At 33.9% G+C, this 18,182-nt stretch overlaps 2 protein-coding genes across 3 annotated transcripts; one reads left to right on the top strand and one right to left on the bottom strand.

Moving 5' to 3' along the window:
• Positions 1-12,313: 12,313 nt before the first annotated feature.
• Positions 12,314-15,235, top strand: LOC107605862 (Rhodanese/Cell cycle control phosphatase superfamily protein). Of its 2 annotated transcripts, none has more exons than XM_016307791.3 (6): positions 12,314-12,801; positions 12,915-12,961; positions 13,330-13,422; positions 13,536-13,674; positions 13,767-13,869; positions 14,875-15,235. In XM_016307791.3, the coding sequence occupies exons 1-6, from the start codon at positions 12,615-12,617 to the stop codon at positions 14,987-14,989; spliced, it is 684 nt and encodes a 227-aa protein (XP_016163277.1). In that variant the 5' UTR covers positions 12,314-12,614; the 3' UTR covers positions 14,990-15,235. The 2 variants fall into 2 exon arrangements, with proteins under 2 accessions (XP_016163277.1, XP_088349670.1); XM_088493544.1 differs by having other exon boundaries at positions 12,369-12,801; positions 14,854-15,235.
• Positions 15,047-17,148, bottom strand: LOC107607668 (uncharacterized). The gene is made up of 7 exons (XM_021107924.2): positions 16,799-17,148; positions 16,563-16,709; positions 16,378-16,476; positions 16,108-16,299; positions 15,867-15,986; positions 15,653-15,724; positions 15,047-15,499 (listed from the first exon to the last, which is right to left on the bottom strand). The coding sequence occupies exons 1-7, from the start codon at positions 17,021-17,023 to the stop codon at positions 15,275-15,277; spliced, it is 1,080 nt and encodes a 359-aa protein (XP_020963583.2). The 5' UTR covers positions 17,024-17,148; the 3' UTR covers positions 15,047-15,274.
• Positions 17,149-18,182: the final 1,034 nt, after the last annotated feature.

Below are 18,182 nucleotides of genomic sequence, written 5' to 3'. Positions count from 1 at the left end.
ATTAAATTTATTCTATTATCTATAATATGTAGTAACATTGTATTATTTAATTAATCAATTATATATGAAATTATATTTTTTAATGAAATTATTTATTCTGTTATATAGAAACATTGCATTACTTATTAGTCAATCATAAAATTTAATTAATTGATTTAGATTTTTTTTAAATTATATGCAATATTATTGAAAGGAATAATGAGCAATATTGTGATAGTCACTGTGGTTGCTCTTATCACGTCGCATGACGTTGTCTATCTCACTGTCTGACATGTTACTATCGTACATTAAGAAGGTTGAATTCGGATATGCAGTAGAATTAAGGGATTTTATCTTTGGCAATGTCTTACTCTTTGTGTTTGTGAAGCAGTGGAGACTCGAGACCCATATTTTTCACCTTCTATGGGTTGAAGCCATCATCACACTCCAAGATGTGGCTTATCATCACCCAATTGGTGGCTGCACTAGAAATTTTCAGCAATACCATAGACACTCCACATGACAGTAGGTTGAGGACTTGCTAGGTGATAGACCTCCACCTCATCCAGATAACAGGAAGCAGATTTCGGGCTGAAGATTACATGGCTCAGGGTTGCACATATTCTGCCAGAGCGGACTCAGATACTGATATGGAAAAACAAAGTAAACAAGAAGACAAGGACTCAAACGGAATAAAAAGATACTTTAAAATCAAAATAAAAGCAAAATAGATAGATTGAAATTGAATACAAAGAGAATTACTATTCTTTCTACCCAATTTTTTGACGCAACAAGAAAGAAATTTCTCAACCTAACGTGTCCACGCTATAGTTTGGGTCGAAGGGACTCCTCAACTTTCTACCCAATTCCCTGATGCAACAAGAAAGAGACTCACCCAACTTCACTTGTTCACATCATGGTTTCATCATGAAACCAAAAGGAGTTTCACACTTTTAATCACTAAATGACGACTACCATCATTTATGAGATATCTATAACCCTTTATTAGGTTAAAATAAAAAAACCTAAGCCCATAACATAAAACCCAATTTAATAACTAAATAAACAAAATTAAAATACATCAAACTAAATTTAATATTTTAAAAATATAAACTAATAACTTTTAAATAATACTTAAATTCTTCGTAACACGAACACTTGAAGCACGTATCATTCTCTTACTCCTAAAAAAATATTCGTCCTTAAATCGTGTAGTTGAAAAAATAGTGTATCAAAAGAACAAATACACTTGAACACCTTTTTTTTTCTTGTCGCATTGTATGCTTTTTTATGTTTTTTGATAAGAACATAAAGAAGGACGCGAGAGACACTGAACTCTTTTTTGTTTTTTGTTTTTGGTACATGAAGAACAAATATAGATTAATAGGGATGAATCTATTACCTAAAATCTGATACCAAATGATACGGAAAAAACAAAGTAAACAAGAAGACAATAATTCAAATGGAATAAAAAGATACATTAAAATTGAAATAAAAACAAAAGAGATAGATTAAAATTGAATACAAAGAGAATCACTCTATTTCTACCCAATTTCTTGATGCAATAAGAAAGGGACTCATCAACCTAACTGGTCCACATCATAATTTGAAATTGAATCGAAGGGATGACGAACGGAACTCTCGCGCGGTCTAGAATTTTCACAATTAAGTTCTCGTTGCTAGTATAGCTTCTAGACCGACAAAAAATCCTTTCGTACAAAATTTTTGGTTGTCACAAGTAACAAACCCTTAATAAAATTGATAATCAAAGTATTTAAACATCGGGTCGTCTCTCAAGGAATTGCAGGGAGGTGTAATTTATTATTGGTTATGGAAGATTATCTTTTTGGGGTTTTTGAATAATGAGCAGAAAAAGTAAATTGCAAGAATTAAATTAATTATCATGAAAACCATTGCAAGGTATAAGAATTGGAAATCCCATCCTAGTTATCCTTATCAGGTGTGATGAGAATTGTTTATTGCTCCCACTTAGTTAACCCTTACTAAATAAAGGAAAGTCAAGTAGACTAATTAATTTGATTCCTCAAGTCCTAGTCAACTCCTGTGGAAAGACTAGCTTTAGAGGGATCCAAATCAATCAGCAAATTTCAATTTTCAATCAATAGTTGAGTTTGATAACTCAAGTGTCACCAATTACTCAACCAAAGCAAAGGGAAAAAAATCTAAATTATTTATATCATAAATAGAAGAAAGCAATCGTAAATCTGAAATACCTCAAATTGCATTAAATAGAATATTCAAATATAACATGAAGAGTTCATAAGCCAATTTGGCAACATAAGTAATTAACAAGTGAAAGCATTAGAATAAATAAAAGTAAAAGAGAAACTAAATTAAAGGAACATTGAACCTGAAATTGAGAAGGAATGAACCATAAACTAAGAAAAATCCTAAATCCTAAATTCTAGAGAGAGGAGAGAGCCTCTCTCTCTAGAAAACTATATCTAAAACCTAAAATTATGAATAATGAATGTTGTGTATATATGAATGAATGGATTTTCTCACTTTATAGCCTCTAATCTGTGTTTTCTGGGCAAAAAACTGGGTCAGAAACAGCTCAAAAATTGCCCCCAGCGATTTCTGGTACGTCTAGCACGCAGCAAAGTTACGCGTGAGCGTCGTCCACGCGTGAGCGTGGATTGGATTTTTGCCAGGTCACGCATGCGCGTGATCTACGCGTGCGCACCATCTATCTTCGAGACAGCTGTGGCAAATTATATATCGTTGCGAAGCCCCGGATGTTAGCTTTCCAAAGCAACTAGAATCGCATCATTTGGATCTCTGTAGCTCAAGTTATGGTCAATTTAGTATCAATAGGTCAGGTTGGATAGCTTAGCAATTCCTTCAGTTTCTTATATTCCTTCCACTTTTGCATACTTCCTTTCCATCCTCTAAGCCATTCCTGTCCTGTAATCCCTGAAATCACTTAACACACATATCACGACATCGAATGGTAATAAGAGAGGATTAAACATAGGAAATTTAAGGCCAAAGAAGCATGTTTTCAATCATAGCACAAAATCAGGAAGGAAAAATGTAAACTCATGCCAATCATATGAATAAGTGAGTAAAGAATTGATATAAACCACTCAATTGAGCATAAGATAAACCATAAAATAGTGGTTTATCAATCTCCCCATACTTAAACATTAGCATGTCCTCATGCTAAGCTCAAGAAAAGCTATAAGAGAGTGAAGGAGAATGGTAAAACTTATGAAATGCAACCTATGAATGCAACTAAATGCAAAAATAATTCTACCTACTTAGTTAAAAGTAAACAAGTTCTTCAAGAACAGACATGAACTGGATTTCACTAATTCAAATCACAAAATAAAGTACAAGTGAACTTGCAGAAGAAAATAGCTCATGAAAGCCGGGAACAAGGAATCGAGCATCGAACCCTCACTGGAAGTGTATACACTCTAATCACTCAAGTGTTTAAGGTTCGACTCTCTCAATTCTCTACTAATATTGCTTTCTAAGGCTTGCTCTTCTTCTACCAATCAACAAAAGTTTAATGCACAAATACACAAATCAAGAGGTCTTTTAAGGATTGTAATGGGGTTAGGGTCAAGGTAGGATTGTATTTGGCCAAGTAGACTAAAATCTGAATCCTTAATTAACTTAAACTTTCCACCTAACTTTAGACAATCCATGTAATCATAATACCATATCTAACTATCTATTAACCATGTTTTCCACATATTCATGCATCCTAATTTCGAGTACAGTACATATGCATTGCTATCACCATTTACTTTGGGGCATTTTGTCCCCTTTTACTTATTTGCTCTTTTTCTTTTCTTTTTCTCCTTTATTTTATATATTTTTTTTCTTTTATATATATATATATATATATATATTTTCTTTTGTTTTTCTCAATGCATATGATTAAATTATTGAATGCATGAACATGTCCTAAACATTTCTTTCACATTTTCATAAAGAAGTTTAACATACTTAATTTCCAAAATCAAACGTTTCCAAACCCACTTTTCCCACACTTAATTCATGAGCACTCTCACTAGTCTAAGCTAACCAATGATTCAAATTAAGGACATTATTGTTTTCCGCTTAGAGTTAATGATGTGCTAAAGTAAAGAACAAAAGGGGTAAAATAGGCTCAAATTGGTTTGCAAAGGATAATAAAAGGGTAAGGCCATATGGGTATGTAAGCTCAGTGAAATAAATGCCTCAATCACATAAGTGCATGCATACATTAAACAATGGAAATATAGAATCAAGCAAGATAAAGATCACAATTTTAGAGAGAACAACACATACCAAAAAATAAAATATTGGTAGATAAAATGCAACCAATCAAATAGGCTCAAAATCTCACTGGTTTTGTGTGTTCGAGTTCTTAAACCATGTTCCAAAATAAAATTTCTTCAAACAAGTTTAATAGAAAAAGATTTTAATTTAAATTAGTGAAATGCTACAAAAAGGGTCTTGAAAAAGAAATTATTACTTCAACCAAGCAGTGGTAGAATATGCACAAAAAATTCAAACAAACATGCAATTAAACATGCAAATGCAACAACTAAATTAACCTAGAAAATTGTTCATTGGTGTTAAAATAGGAAATAACAAACCCACGGAAGTCAGTATCGACCTCCCCACACTTAAAGATTGCACCGTCCTCGGTGCATGCTAAGATGTGCAAGTGGACGGGTTGCTCCAACTAATGCTTTTCTCCAAAGGCTGTGCAGATGGACTTGTCTGTCACCCCATGTAAAATGTTTATGTTTCCCTTCCTCGGTGGCAAACCTGAAAGAAGAGAAAAGAAAAAAAAGAAAAAAAAAAGAAAAGTAATCCAAAAACAAAGATGGGAAACAAATAAAATATGGTTGGGTTAATGCCAAATAATGAGAGTCTCAACTACATGGTAGCTAAAAAATGCAGTGAGAAAACAGTAGAAGCAAATGGCATATCAATAGTGCAAAAATTGTAACAATGGGGGAAGAGTGTGGGCAATGAAAGACAGTGTAAATGCATAGCAATGCAAATGGAATGCAAGTATTATAAAAGATTAGCATTGACTTATGAATAATAATACCCAATCAGAAAAAATAAGTCATGAAGCACCAGAATAATGCAAGGGAAGATGCAACAGTTGAATAAGAAAATTTAACACCAATGGAAAAATAATAAATTTAGAAAAGGAGATAAAAATTTGCAAAAAAATTAAAATGCAATGAATGAAAGTATGCAAATAAATTAAGTAAAATAGAATAAAAAAGAATAGGGATGAGAAGTTGAAGGGATGAAGAAGAAGAAAGTAAGAAAGGAAGAAGAAAGAAGGAGAAAGGAGAGAAGAAAGGATTAGGATTAGGGAAGAAAAGATAGGAATTCTGGCGTTGATCTGGATAAACTGTGCGTCGCATGTGACGCGGACGCGTGGTGCACGCGTTCGCGTGGTGTACGCGTTCGCGTGGTGTACGCGTTCGCGTGGTTTGTGATATTTTCAAGTGACGCGTACGCGTGACCTGAATTGTGCTATTGGCGCGAGAGCAGCCTTGCGCACGCACAACTCTCTGTTTCATACGCACATTGCCAAAAATTGAAACGACGCGTGTGCGTGAGGGACGCGCACGCGTGGATGGGCTGGATGGAAAAATGACACGTACGCGTCAGGGACGCGTACGTGTGATGTTGCTTGTACTCCTAGCACCATTCCAGCACCACACCATCACAACTTTCTGTCTGAACACATTTTTACGCCGATTTGTAGGGTCACGCGTACGCGTGATCCACGCGTGCGCATTGCCTATCTTTGGAGAAGTTATGGCAAATTATGTATCGTTGCGAAGCCCCGGATGTTAGCTTTCTAACGCAACTAAAACCGTATTATTTGGACCTTTGTAGCTCAAGTTATGGTCGATTTAGTACTAAGAGGTCAGGCTGGACAGTTTAGCAATTCCTTCAGTTTCTTATATTCCTTCCACTTTTGCATGCTTCCTTTCCATCCTCTAAGCCATTCCTGTCTTGTAATCCCTGAAATCACTTAACACACATATCACGGCATCGAATGGTAATAAGAGAGGATTAAACATAGGAAATTTAAGGCCAAAGAAGCATGTTTTCAATCATAGCACAAAATCAGGAAGGAAAAATGTAAACTCATACAAATCATATGAATAAGTGAGTAAAGAATTGATATAAACCACTCAATTGAGCATAAGATAAACCATAAAATAGTGGTTTATCAAGGGACTCATAAACCTTCTATCCAATTCCCCAATGCAACAAGAGAGGGACTCACTCAACCTCACTTGTCCACATCATGGTTTCATCACGAAACCAAAAGGAAAGTTTCACACCTCTAATCAATGAATGATGACTACCATAATTTATGAGGTATTTATAACCTCTTATTAGGTTAAAATAAAAAACTTAAGCCAATAACATAAAACCCAATTTAGTAACTAAATAAATAAAATCAAAATAAATCAAACTTAAATTGAACATTCTAAAAATATAAACTAATAATTTTTAAATAATACTTGAACTCTTCATACTATGAACATTTGAAGCACCTAATAGATACTCTTCGCAAGTATGGCAGATGTTACTTGCTTATGTTGATAAGAGGATATTAATTTATGGACAAGTCAGCCAGTTGATGCCAGGGCATCTTAGGCTAGTTTTACTATCCTTTTTCTTTGTTTTTAATAGGTTTTATGCACTTTCTGGAGCTATAAGTAAGCAATTGGATTGGAAATTTATGTATGCCTAGAATCATTCAACTATGATTAATTTGATGCAATTTTATGAGAATTATGTTATAATTACTTGTATGCTAAGAATGATGAGAATTCTCATGACTTTAGCAAGGCTTTGATGCATATATTGGTTGATGATAGGTGAAGGAAAGCATGGAAGAAGGTTGAAGAAGGAGCCGAGAAAAGATGAAGAAGAAGCAAACGTCGGTGGCCAACGTTTGCCTTAAACGTTGGAAGAGAAGCAGAACAATTCTCTGCATAAGTTGCTGATGCTCACGTTGGAGGGAGCGTTGGACATCCAACGTTACCCCCAACATTGTGATAAAATGACCAATTCTGGAGCTGAATGATTTTCAATCGACGCGTACGCATCTATGACGCGTACGCGTGAAAGAGCAAAATTTCTTTATCCACGCGCAAGCGTGAATCATGCGCACGCGTGGGTCATGCGTACATGTCACTAAACGAACGTTGGAGTCCAACGTTGCCTCAAATGCTAGCCTCCAACGTCCACGATGCCAAAGCCCAGAATTTGGAAATGAAAAATTTGCATTGACGCGTACGTGTGGATAGAAAAAAAGCAACTCACGCGTAAGCGTGGTGTACGCGCACGCGTGAATTAGCAAAACAACAGCCTTCACGCATACGCGTGGATTACGCGCACGTGTGAAAATGCCAACGTTAGAGGGAACGTTGGAGGTCCAACGCTGAGGCCAACGTCCCCTGCAGTGTTTTGAAACTGCAAAATGAAATCTTTGCATCTACGCGCACGCATGAAGCACGCGTACGCGTGGGTAGCGGAACGTTGGCCCTCCAATGTTGAGTCAAACGCCAATGACAGCAAAGTTTTCTAGTTTTTCTGAAGAGCGTTTGAGTCAACGTTGGCCATCAAACGCTGACTTCAACGTGAAGCATCAGACTCGGCAATTCAAACCAATCTCTTCTCAACAGCAAGAGAAACCAATTAAAGCCATTTTCAACCCAATTCCATCAAGACCAAAAGCTCAATTCAGAGATTGAAGATCAATGGAAGAGAGTGTATAAATAGCTTAGAATTTAAGTTAGAGGGGGCTTTTGGACATTTTTTTGGACTTTCACTTTCTACTGCACAATTTACTTTCTATTGATTTTTCTTTTGCAATGTATCTCTTCATTCTAATTTCCATTTTGAGGGCTATGAACAACTAAACTCATTTCATTGGGTTAGGGAGCTCTGTGTAATTCAATGGATCAATAGTAATTTTCATTCATCTTCTTCTTTCTTTTCTCTTGATTTTGCTAGAAAGCTTTCGTTCTTCATCCAATTGGATAGTTATCTTGGGAAAGAAGCTATTCATAATTGGATCTCCTCGAAACCTTGGAAGAGGAATGATGAGATCATGCTAGAAATGCTTTCTCACATTGGATTAGATTGGGGTTTGGATGGATATAGTGACATGTAATCCTACCAACACTTTGATCTATGAATTTGTGTGGTATAATCAGTGACCAAACTTCATCTCTTTTCATGAGTACTTAAATCAAGGAATTGGGCAATTGTTCATGCTTAGAGAGATTGGTGAGCCAAGGAATTGGAATCCAATCAATTAAGATTGCCAAGGAGATCAATGAATGCATTGATTGCGGAAGAGATGAAAATGAATTTGATCCGGAGAATTATACATCTCCTAAACCCAATGATTCCCCCATCGCTGATCTACCCATTCTATTTACATTCTGCTTCTTCAATTTCATGTTAAATCCCCATTCCCTTTTAATTTCTTGCAATTTAAGTCCCTGTTCTTTATTTCCAGCAATTTAATTTTCTGTCATTTAATTTCTTGCAATTTAAGTTTTCCGCCAATTTTTACTTTCTGCAATTCCCAATTCAATCCCGATTTCGCTCAACTAGTATAACTCTCCAATTAACATTGCTCAATCTACCAATCCCTATGGGATTTGACCTCACTCTACAGTGAGTTTTTACTTGACGACAATTCGGTGCACTTGCCGAAAGGAAATTTGTTGAGAGGCAAGTTTTTGCGCATCACCAGTCTTGTCCTCCTTAGATGGTTGTCGCTCTTGGAGGACTTTGATAGCTACAGATGATTGTTGTCAGATTTTGTATTTCTGTCGCACAACTACAATTTGCTGTGCAGTGTTGCTCAGCGTGATGTGATAGACATTACCGGGTGCATACCGTTGTGATGTCATAAAGTTACCATCAGTTTCCATTCTTCTGCCCCCTGGATACGATGTAGTCAGAAGTTAGACTCTCGTTAGATGATCCGGATGCGGCAATGTACTCTGAATCATAATCACTTAAGTCTTCCTTGACATGACCAATTGGTTCGGCAAAATGGATTGGTTTTGTCACTACTAGAGTGTATGCGGGTTCAAGGACGACGACCCATACCCACCATCTATGTCACGAATCGTAGTGTACTACTCCATCACATGCTAAGGTATTATGCTCGCATGTACGTTGAACATGGCTGTCACATGCTAATCGACTTCGACCCAAAATATCCTATTTCGAAACCGTCCACTCGGGAGCGTTGATAAAAATCTGTACGCAACTCTTCCAACCTCCTTAGAACTTAGTGCTCCATATTAGTCAAAATGAGATTCTTTAAGGCGTCCAACGAATCAAGACGGCAAATACGCAACATCACAAGTGAATCGCACTCAAATATCACCACGTTGCCGCTTCTAATTAATTATCCCATTCGGATAAACTATCATAAAAAAAACTGAGGTTAAGTACGATTTTTGTCCCTAAGGTATAGGTCGAAAATCTTTTTCGTTCCCAACCTTTTCTTGCATACAAAATTGTCCGTAAGGTTTAACTTGATTTTAAAATCGTCCCTAAGGTTTAACTTAGTTTTAAATTTTTAGCAACGGAAGCGGAGGTAGAGGTGGATCATGGACAACTTCTTCTTCCCCTTCCGCCTTGGCAGGAGTAGAAACACTCTCCTTCTCTTATTTTTTTTATTTTATAATTTTTTTTGTTATGGGTAATTTGGTCCAAAATTTTAAGATTTAAATAAAAAGAAGGATTTTAAAACTTGGTTTTAAACCTTAGGGATTATTTTGTATAAAAAAAAAAGGTTGAGGACAAAAAACTTTCAACCTATATCTTAGGGACCAAAATCGTACTTAACCCAAAAAATTGATTACTAGCCATGTGTATGAAGAATAAAGAGAGAAAAATACAAACCAGTAGAATTGGTGTAGTATGATGAGCTAATAATCTCTTAATATATTGTATTTTGACAGTATATCTAAGGTATCGAGTCACCTAGATATAAATAAACGTATTCCGGATACTAAGTCACTTAGTTGTGTATAAATACATATTTCAGGTACTGAAACACCTAGATACGTATACGTAAATGCATGTGTTCTGAGTACTGATTATTCGATTTATAAACAAATGTGTCGTTTATACATATTTCGAGTGTAATCGATTTATTTATTTTAGAGGTGGTATCTTATTTCAAATATTGAGTCATCAAATTATATTTTTAAAGATTTTTATCTCTCAATATTCAGATATTTAAAAAAAAAATTATTCTATAAATTATATATTTTTATAAATAATAAATTTATTTAGTAACTTCGGAAAAGCATTTAATGATTAACATATCTTGTATCACAGCGGTTTGGCTGGCATGCATTGTATATTTTATTTCTTTTAATTTTAAAATTATTGAGCAAATTATAACCTTCTTTCAAAAAAGTTGAATAATCATGCTACATCGTCAATAGATGTGTAGTTAACATAAGAAAAAATAAGGTTGTCTTTGTTTTTCTGAGATTGGGAGTAGAATTAAAAACTTAAGATTGAATATTGTGTTTAGGGATTAGATATTAAAACTAAAATTTTAGTCTATTTAATATTTTTAAAAAGTAAAAATATGTAGGATTAAAATTTTTAGAAATAAAAATTAAAATTTTAATAATATATTTTTTTTAAACAAAATATTATTTAATTTTTCAAATTTTAAATATAGTCTTTAATTTCTATATTTAATTATTTATCTCAAACTAAACATAACATTAAAATATAATTTAATATAGAGATTTAATTTAGTTACTATTTATCAATCTTAGTCTTTTTTTTAAATATATCTAAAAGAACTAATTAATCAAGTTTTTTTTTTGTCTATTAATTTATCAAGTATAAAGAGTGAAAATGAAGTTATTAAGTATACATTGGTTTAAAAATTTTAATCATGTTACGTATATATTAAAATCAGTCACTAATATAAAATATATGTTAAAATATAAATATACATTAAAAATAAATTAAATTATACATATATTTATACATAAATATATTATTGACTGATTTTGGTATATAAATAGTATTTTATAAAAATTTATTGGCCACAACTAAATTTTAGTAAACTTGTAACTCACTAATCGCTGTCTAAACTTGTAAATGCTTTAATTTATTGGTTAACTAATTTTCATTTTATTTCATTATTCAATCTTATCTGCTGAGAAAAACGGATTAACTTCCAGTTTTATGTATTGAAATAAAATACAACAAATAATTTGTTCAAAATCATTTGAGCACTAATTACTTAGCTTTTATAATTTGAATATAAAGGGATCCAATCTGGAAGAAAATCTTGTGATGCATTTTTCTTCAAAAAATAGACAGATTATGTAAAATCTACACTTATGATTTGGCTAGTTATCTGGCAATACAAGAAAATGATGTAACCTATACCATTGGATCTGGTATAACACTTGGTACCAGTTAGGATTCTTTACAATCTTAGCGTACACACAAAGTCTCATTTTTGGGTTAATTATGCAATTTAACATATATATAGTTTTATATGTGAGGACAAAATGACATCCATTTTGTAACTTAGATTAGATTGATATTTACAACTGAAGCATCAAGTCCACTTGTGCCTCATGTATATATATTAAGAGGAAGATATATGATTAATTGGCTCAACAAGAAACATTAAATAATTATGAGAAATTGGTTTCAATAATTTTACTTTTAGTATCATCTTCTCTTGGACTGTAAGACCATAACACGAGGTTTCAAAATAATTTGATGGATTGCAAGGGTCAAGTAGTCTTTGTTTTAAGGCATTGAGAGAGAGATTGAGAAACTGATATCTAGTATTATATTTGTTTGTTTAAAAATTGGTATTAAAATTTTAGTTTTTGTCTTCTAAATTTTAGTATTTTAATATCTCTAAAAAGTAGGAACACATGAGACTAAAATTTGTAAAAATAGATATAGAAATTTTAATAACATTTTGTATTTAAAATATTTCTATTTTAATTAATTAATTAATTTTAACTTTATTCTTTAAGCAAATTAAACTAGAATTTCATTTTTATTTCAATCTCTACTCTCCCACATTATACTAAACATAATATTAAAGCTTATTTCAATCTTAATCTCTCCATCTTTATCTTTCACTTTCAGTTACTCAGTTTCTGTCTCTCTTCCAAACGCTACCTAAAATAGGATAATTGATTGAATTACGGACAATACTAAATTTAATTAAGTCATTATTGTTGATAAAAATATATGTATGTATAAGAGAAAAGAAGCCAAAAAGGATTATGACAAGGAAACATTAACCTATCCAAATAAATGGGTCCTAAAACATCAGCCACAAATTCAGATTCTGAGTCTTCAATATCCAGAATACTCAGATATTTATGTCTTACAACGACAAGCTTCTAAAGTTCTCGTTACATATAACACTCAAGCATATGCCACTTCATATTCCAAGTAACTTCAACTAGCTAGTGACCATCAACTAGATCATTTTTTATTTGAACTCACACTGAAAAAAAATATATATATATATAGAATTATCTGCAGGTTTGTTTCTCTGTTATTTATTAAGCGTGAAAGTTGAAACGATGGCTGCTTTTACATCGGTTGCTCTACAACCTTTGGTACCTTCTTTTGAAGGAACCCGTGATCATAGTTCATGGTTGGTGAGTGTGAAATCACACAGATACACAACAGGTCAGAGATTAAATCAGATGAACATTGCAAGGGGGTTAACAATTCATTGTGCAGCTACAAAACCAGCAAAATCACCAGGTATTAATATTAGTTTTCTGTGTGTTACTGTCACTGAATTCCACTTGTGTTTGTGGTAGCAATTTGAGGAGCATTAACCAGTTTTTTATTTCAACTTTTCTTGGTGATATTAGCTGAAGAAGACTGGAAGGTTAAGAGAGAAGTTCTGTTGGAAAAGAAGGTATATCTCATTCTCCTTATCAGAATAAAGTGTTATTTGAACATAATCGTCATGGTATTCTATGCTTCATCATAGATTCCATGCCTTATTTAGATCCCAAGTTATAATATATTCAAAGAACTATGACCTTACAAGAGAGATCATAGGATAAAGTATGATATCAAATGTTTATCTAACTAAGAGCACTGCTGTAAAGTTAAAAATGGTAGGCAAAATTTATTTCATAATCATATCACATCAATCTAAAAAAGAAGTCTAATGCATTTTTCCTAATAATTAGTGTTAAACATAAGGGAATGTAAAATGCAACTTTTATCATCAAATTCAGAGTAAATGAGTTGCATGGTATGATAATATGGAAATTGCAGGTAAGAAGTGTTGATGTAAAGGAAGCTCTGCGCCTTCAGAAAGAGAATAAGTTTGTGATTCTTGATGTAAGGCCTGAAGCAGAGTTCAAAGAGGTTAGTGAACAATGTGCCTACCCACACATTTATCTAATTTCATGTGCACAATTCTTCTCATTTCCACTAATGTGATGGAAATAAAAAACCAATGGGTTTGAGAATTTGTGCAGGCTCATCCTCCAGATGCCATTAATGTGCAAATATATAGGCTTATAAAAGAGTGGACTGCATGGGACATTGCTAGGCGTGCTGCATTTGCATTTTTTGGTATTTTTTCTGGTACAGAAGAGAACCCTGAGTTCATAAAGAGTAAGAGATATACACTACATGATGCATTTCTTGAATTCATGCATTTCATGTTTCCTGAATCTAAAGAAATATTTGGTTTATGCTGATGGCAGCCGTTGAATCAAAATTAGATAAAAATGCAAAGATAATAGTAGCTTGTTCATCAGGGGGTACAATGAAGCCAACACAAAATCTGCCAGAAGGTCAACAATCAAGGTACTAACTTTTCTCCATCTTCATATATTCATTTCAGAGTATAGAGGGTAGTAATAATACTATTTTATTAGTAATAATATAAATGATTGATACTAAGAAATTGAAATCCATCCAGAATTTTAACATAGCCCTAAACTCCAAATTAATAATTCGGGGGCTGAAATGCACAAGAATTTATGTAGTTAATTAATAGCTTGCATTGCGTGCATGTAAGACTAGAGTAAGTCACATGAATGTTTCGTTAGCATACTCTTGTAAGTATAATACCCACAATTGATTTGTTCAGGATTACTCACTCATTTAATACAGCATAACCTCTATATAATTTTTTCTAAACAATAACATAATAATATACTAGGAAAAAAAATACCACTATACACAATAAGATATATTTCTACTCTCTATTAACTCTCTCAAGAGAGAGAAAGTGAAGACTCTCACTCTAAGATCATATTAAATTATGAACTTCGCTTAGAGAAAAACAATATACATACTATTCTTTATATAGGCATAGATTGCTAATAAATTTTTAATTCTTGATAACTAAGAGCAAGTTATAATGGAGGTGAAGAAGCATGTAAAAATCCAACTTACTTTGCTACTTGATAAGCAAGTCAACTTCTTACTACTAGATAAATATGCTTACATAATTTTGATAAACTCTAGTCATAAAATTTGATTATCTTTTTATAATTTGATCAATTTTGACTTGTCAAACTTCTATAATTTCCTATAATCTTCTTGCAACATAATCAACTCTTGTCCATTCTTTCATGAAATTTTCATCCTTCACCATTAGTTATCAAGCTGAGTAAATAATCTTGTCATTCATGATCATTCTAGCAATCTCTAGGAGTTCTAATGCAACTTAAATTCTTCAACTTGGTTATTGGTAATTGATAAACTTAGTTTAATTTCCAACATTTATGCTTGATTTTCACAAATTATTGTAAACTTCAAACCACTAATCTGCTGCTATAATAGTTACATTTAATTCTTTCATAGGTCTCTGATAGCAGCTTACGTGCTGGTCCTTAATGGTTTTACCAATGTGTTCCATCTAGAAGGAGGCCTTTACGCATGGTTTAAAGAGGGTCTTCCTACAGTTTCAGATGAGTGAAGCCTAGGCCACGTTTTGACCATAACGAGAGTGCCCATAAATGGATAAATACCTATAGAACAAATGAAATGAAATGTCACCATTGAACTAGTTCGGAAAAATAGTGTTTTAGAACTGACAAGAAAATGTGTCAAGACTGGTTCCCTTGATTACATTTTGAGATGTAGTGATATGCATACACTAAGGGTTCTGAACCTCTCTGTATGATGTACCATACTGCTTCAATTAAAACACTTGGTTCTATTGCTTTTTGTTCCTTTGTATATCTTATCAAAGAGGAACTACCTAAGCCTTTAAGGATGCTCTAGCCATGGCTAGAGCACCGTCATAAGTTTGATTTCCTCCGATAAAACCACTCATGTGAACAAATGCACAACCTGGGATGCCAGCAACCTCAGAAAGCTTGTCATTCTCCAAACCCCTCCAAGGGGATGGTAATGGTTTTCTGCTCTCAAATCTAGCAGGTGAAATTACCACTGCCTGCAGTCTCCACTTCTTGCTTCTATCATCCTACAGGTAAAAAAGGTCTCCAATGTAAAATTTTCTTAATAGAGGGACAAAATCATTAAATAAATGATGAGAAGAAGGATTTGCTTCCTATATGATAGTTTGCGTACAATCAATCTTAAACAGCCATTGACTAAATCAGTTAAACATACATACCGGATAAAGAACATATTTGATGGAAGGACTAATTTCCATTTCCTTCTCAAGCTCATGTATGTGAAATTTCCACTGTGGAACAAGGGAGAAAAGGTTTCAGGTAGTTAAAATGAATATTATCAAGAATCAAATATGATAAGTAAAAAGTTCCCATTATCCTAAGAGAAAGTACTAAAAATTTGTGCCAATCCATAAATATGCCTTGTATGCTTACGGGACAAGGTCGAGTCAGCTTTATGATTTCTCCACTAGAATCAATAGTTTCTCTTGCTGCAAGACACTCCATAACAATCGACCGCGCCGGTAACCATGATTTTGCATAATAGTTCACATTCTGTAGTGTGAAAAAGAATTAAATTAATCCTTTTCAGACCAGAACAGAGAGAGGTATGTGAGACGCAGTACAAGCATAATGTACAAAATCGACATGGACCTTCCAAATAAGTCTCACTTACATCCAAAAATTCATCACCGGCCAGGGACATTGCACGATGAAAGGCCTCATTTTCTCTCTCAGGTGACTGATCAGAATCCATCCAATCTAAATTCAATCGTTTTATTCTAGAGGACAAGCTAGTATTAATTACATATTTTGGAGGTTCTTCCATGTCATATTGATTCACTCCATTATCCACAGCATCAACTGCCTATATTTAACCACATATCCACTAAAAAATTGGAGAAAATTATATACTTAACCACAGATGCGCTGAAAAATTAGTTACCTCTACAAAGTTTCTGTATACAGCTTTATATAACTGATGTACATGAGGGTGTCCTTCATCAAGCTGAAGCACCTTTGCAATTATCTCCAACCCATAATGCTACATGAATTCAGTACCATATATATTGTATTAACTTGGATACAAATATAAAATATGAATAATAAGTGAGACAATGAGACAAACACCTTGTAGACAAGGCCAGCGCTGCTTAGCTTAGTGGCAAAGCCATGACCCAACACTTCATCGAAGCCTCTTTGATGGTGATCGTAACGGTGTCGTTTAGGGTCATACACGCCTCCAACATCGACTACTGCATCAAGTGTTTCCAAAACCTGTCAAAGCAAAAAATAAAAAGATTTCTTTTTTGTAGCACCAAAAAAACAAAAAGAGCAGAAAAAGGAAATGTGAGGAGGTTAGTTACGTTTGGGTTTCTAGTTCTTAGAATATGAGCATTGGAGAAGTGTTGGGTAAGGCGAAGCATGAAGCAAGCGAGTGCTTCGTCGCAGTGAAAGGTTCCACTGTGAGTTCCCACCCGCTTAGCAGCGAGCGTGCAGAAACACGAGGAAGCTACAACGCCATGGTTTGGCAGAGAAGGCTTTCGTAATGTGTAGACCACATTCTTCCACGCTCCCGCGAGCTTCACCATTTTCTTGGAAGTTTTCTCCTTTTCTCTGTTTTTTTTTTTTTTTTCTGCCTCTGCCACTGCAACGCCAAGTAAAGCACGAAACAGAGAAAGAGGTGAGGACTAACTCGTGCTTTATTGCTTCTTAAACGCCGTCGTACTTGGCGACTGGCGTTTGGCTTTATCGTGTGGATGGCCAATTCTCTTTTGACGCGTTTGACTTTACCCAATTTACGCTTGTGTGTTTAAGGTTCCACTTTTTAGTTTAGATATAGAAGGGAGAATGTAGAGTGTATAGATGTTTTACGCAACTTTAGTGTTAGGAGTAAAAATTGGATCGTTTGATTTTTGGGTACACAAATCAGGAGGGAAAAACTTAAAAAAATTTGGAGTACACAAATCAGAGCCAAATTTTTTTAAGTTTTTAAACACAAATTGAAGGATCCGATTACCTTCGTCAAAATTTAAATTTTTTCCTTCTACACTAATCGGACTGTCCGATTAGTAGGCTTAATTTTTTTACAAAAAATCGGATCCCTTGTTTCAAAAAAAATTATCCCACATCCATATTTAGCACCCACATTCTCCACAATAATGCACAACACACACATGCTTCTCATATCCAAAAAAATGAGCCTAAGGTTTCGGCTTAAATTTTCCTTCTCTTTTTTGGTCCAACCAAATTGAGGAGTCTAGGCTAAATTGTTGAGAAGTTGGCCCTCATTTTTTCACCTAAACAAACATTCAAGAAATCAAACACCATCCAAGCAAAACTTGGGTCTAATGGTCATTATATATGTTTTGCAACAAATGTATTCGGATTTAAGACTTAACTAAATTAAATAGCGGATGAAATCTTTAAGTAAAGAAATCATCTTAAATTTACCAAAAAAAATCATCTTAAGAACTAAAAAAATTAAAATACCCCCAAAATAAATCAATCACAGCACCATAATACATTTTAAAAGTAAAAAAAAAAAAAAATTAACACATCAATAAAACAGAGAAAAATGCCATAAAGAATAGAAGCAGATCAAATGCAACCAGATCTGATAAACCAAGCAAGCAGGTAGAAGGCAAGCAAAACAGCAGAGAGGCTGAGATAAACGAATAAAAAAATCGAAGCAGGAATTGACAAACTAGGAATAGAGGATGATAAAGGCGAGAACAGAGGCGAAGGTGG

Source organism: Arachis ipaensis, chromosome B7 (assembly GCF_059453495.1).
Source record: "Arachis ipaensis isolate K30076 ecotype BB chromosome B7, ASM5945349v1, whole genome shotgun sequence".
Taxonomy (NCBI): Eukaryota; Viridiplantae; Streptophyta; class Magnoliopsida; order Fabales; family Fabaceae; genus Arachis; species Arachis ipaensis.
The sequence above is the reverse complement of the archived record's forward strand: the minus strand, read 5'-3'. Positions and strand labels throughout refer to the sequence as shown.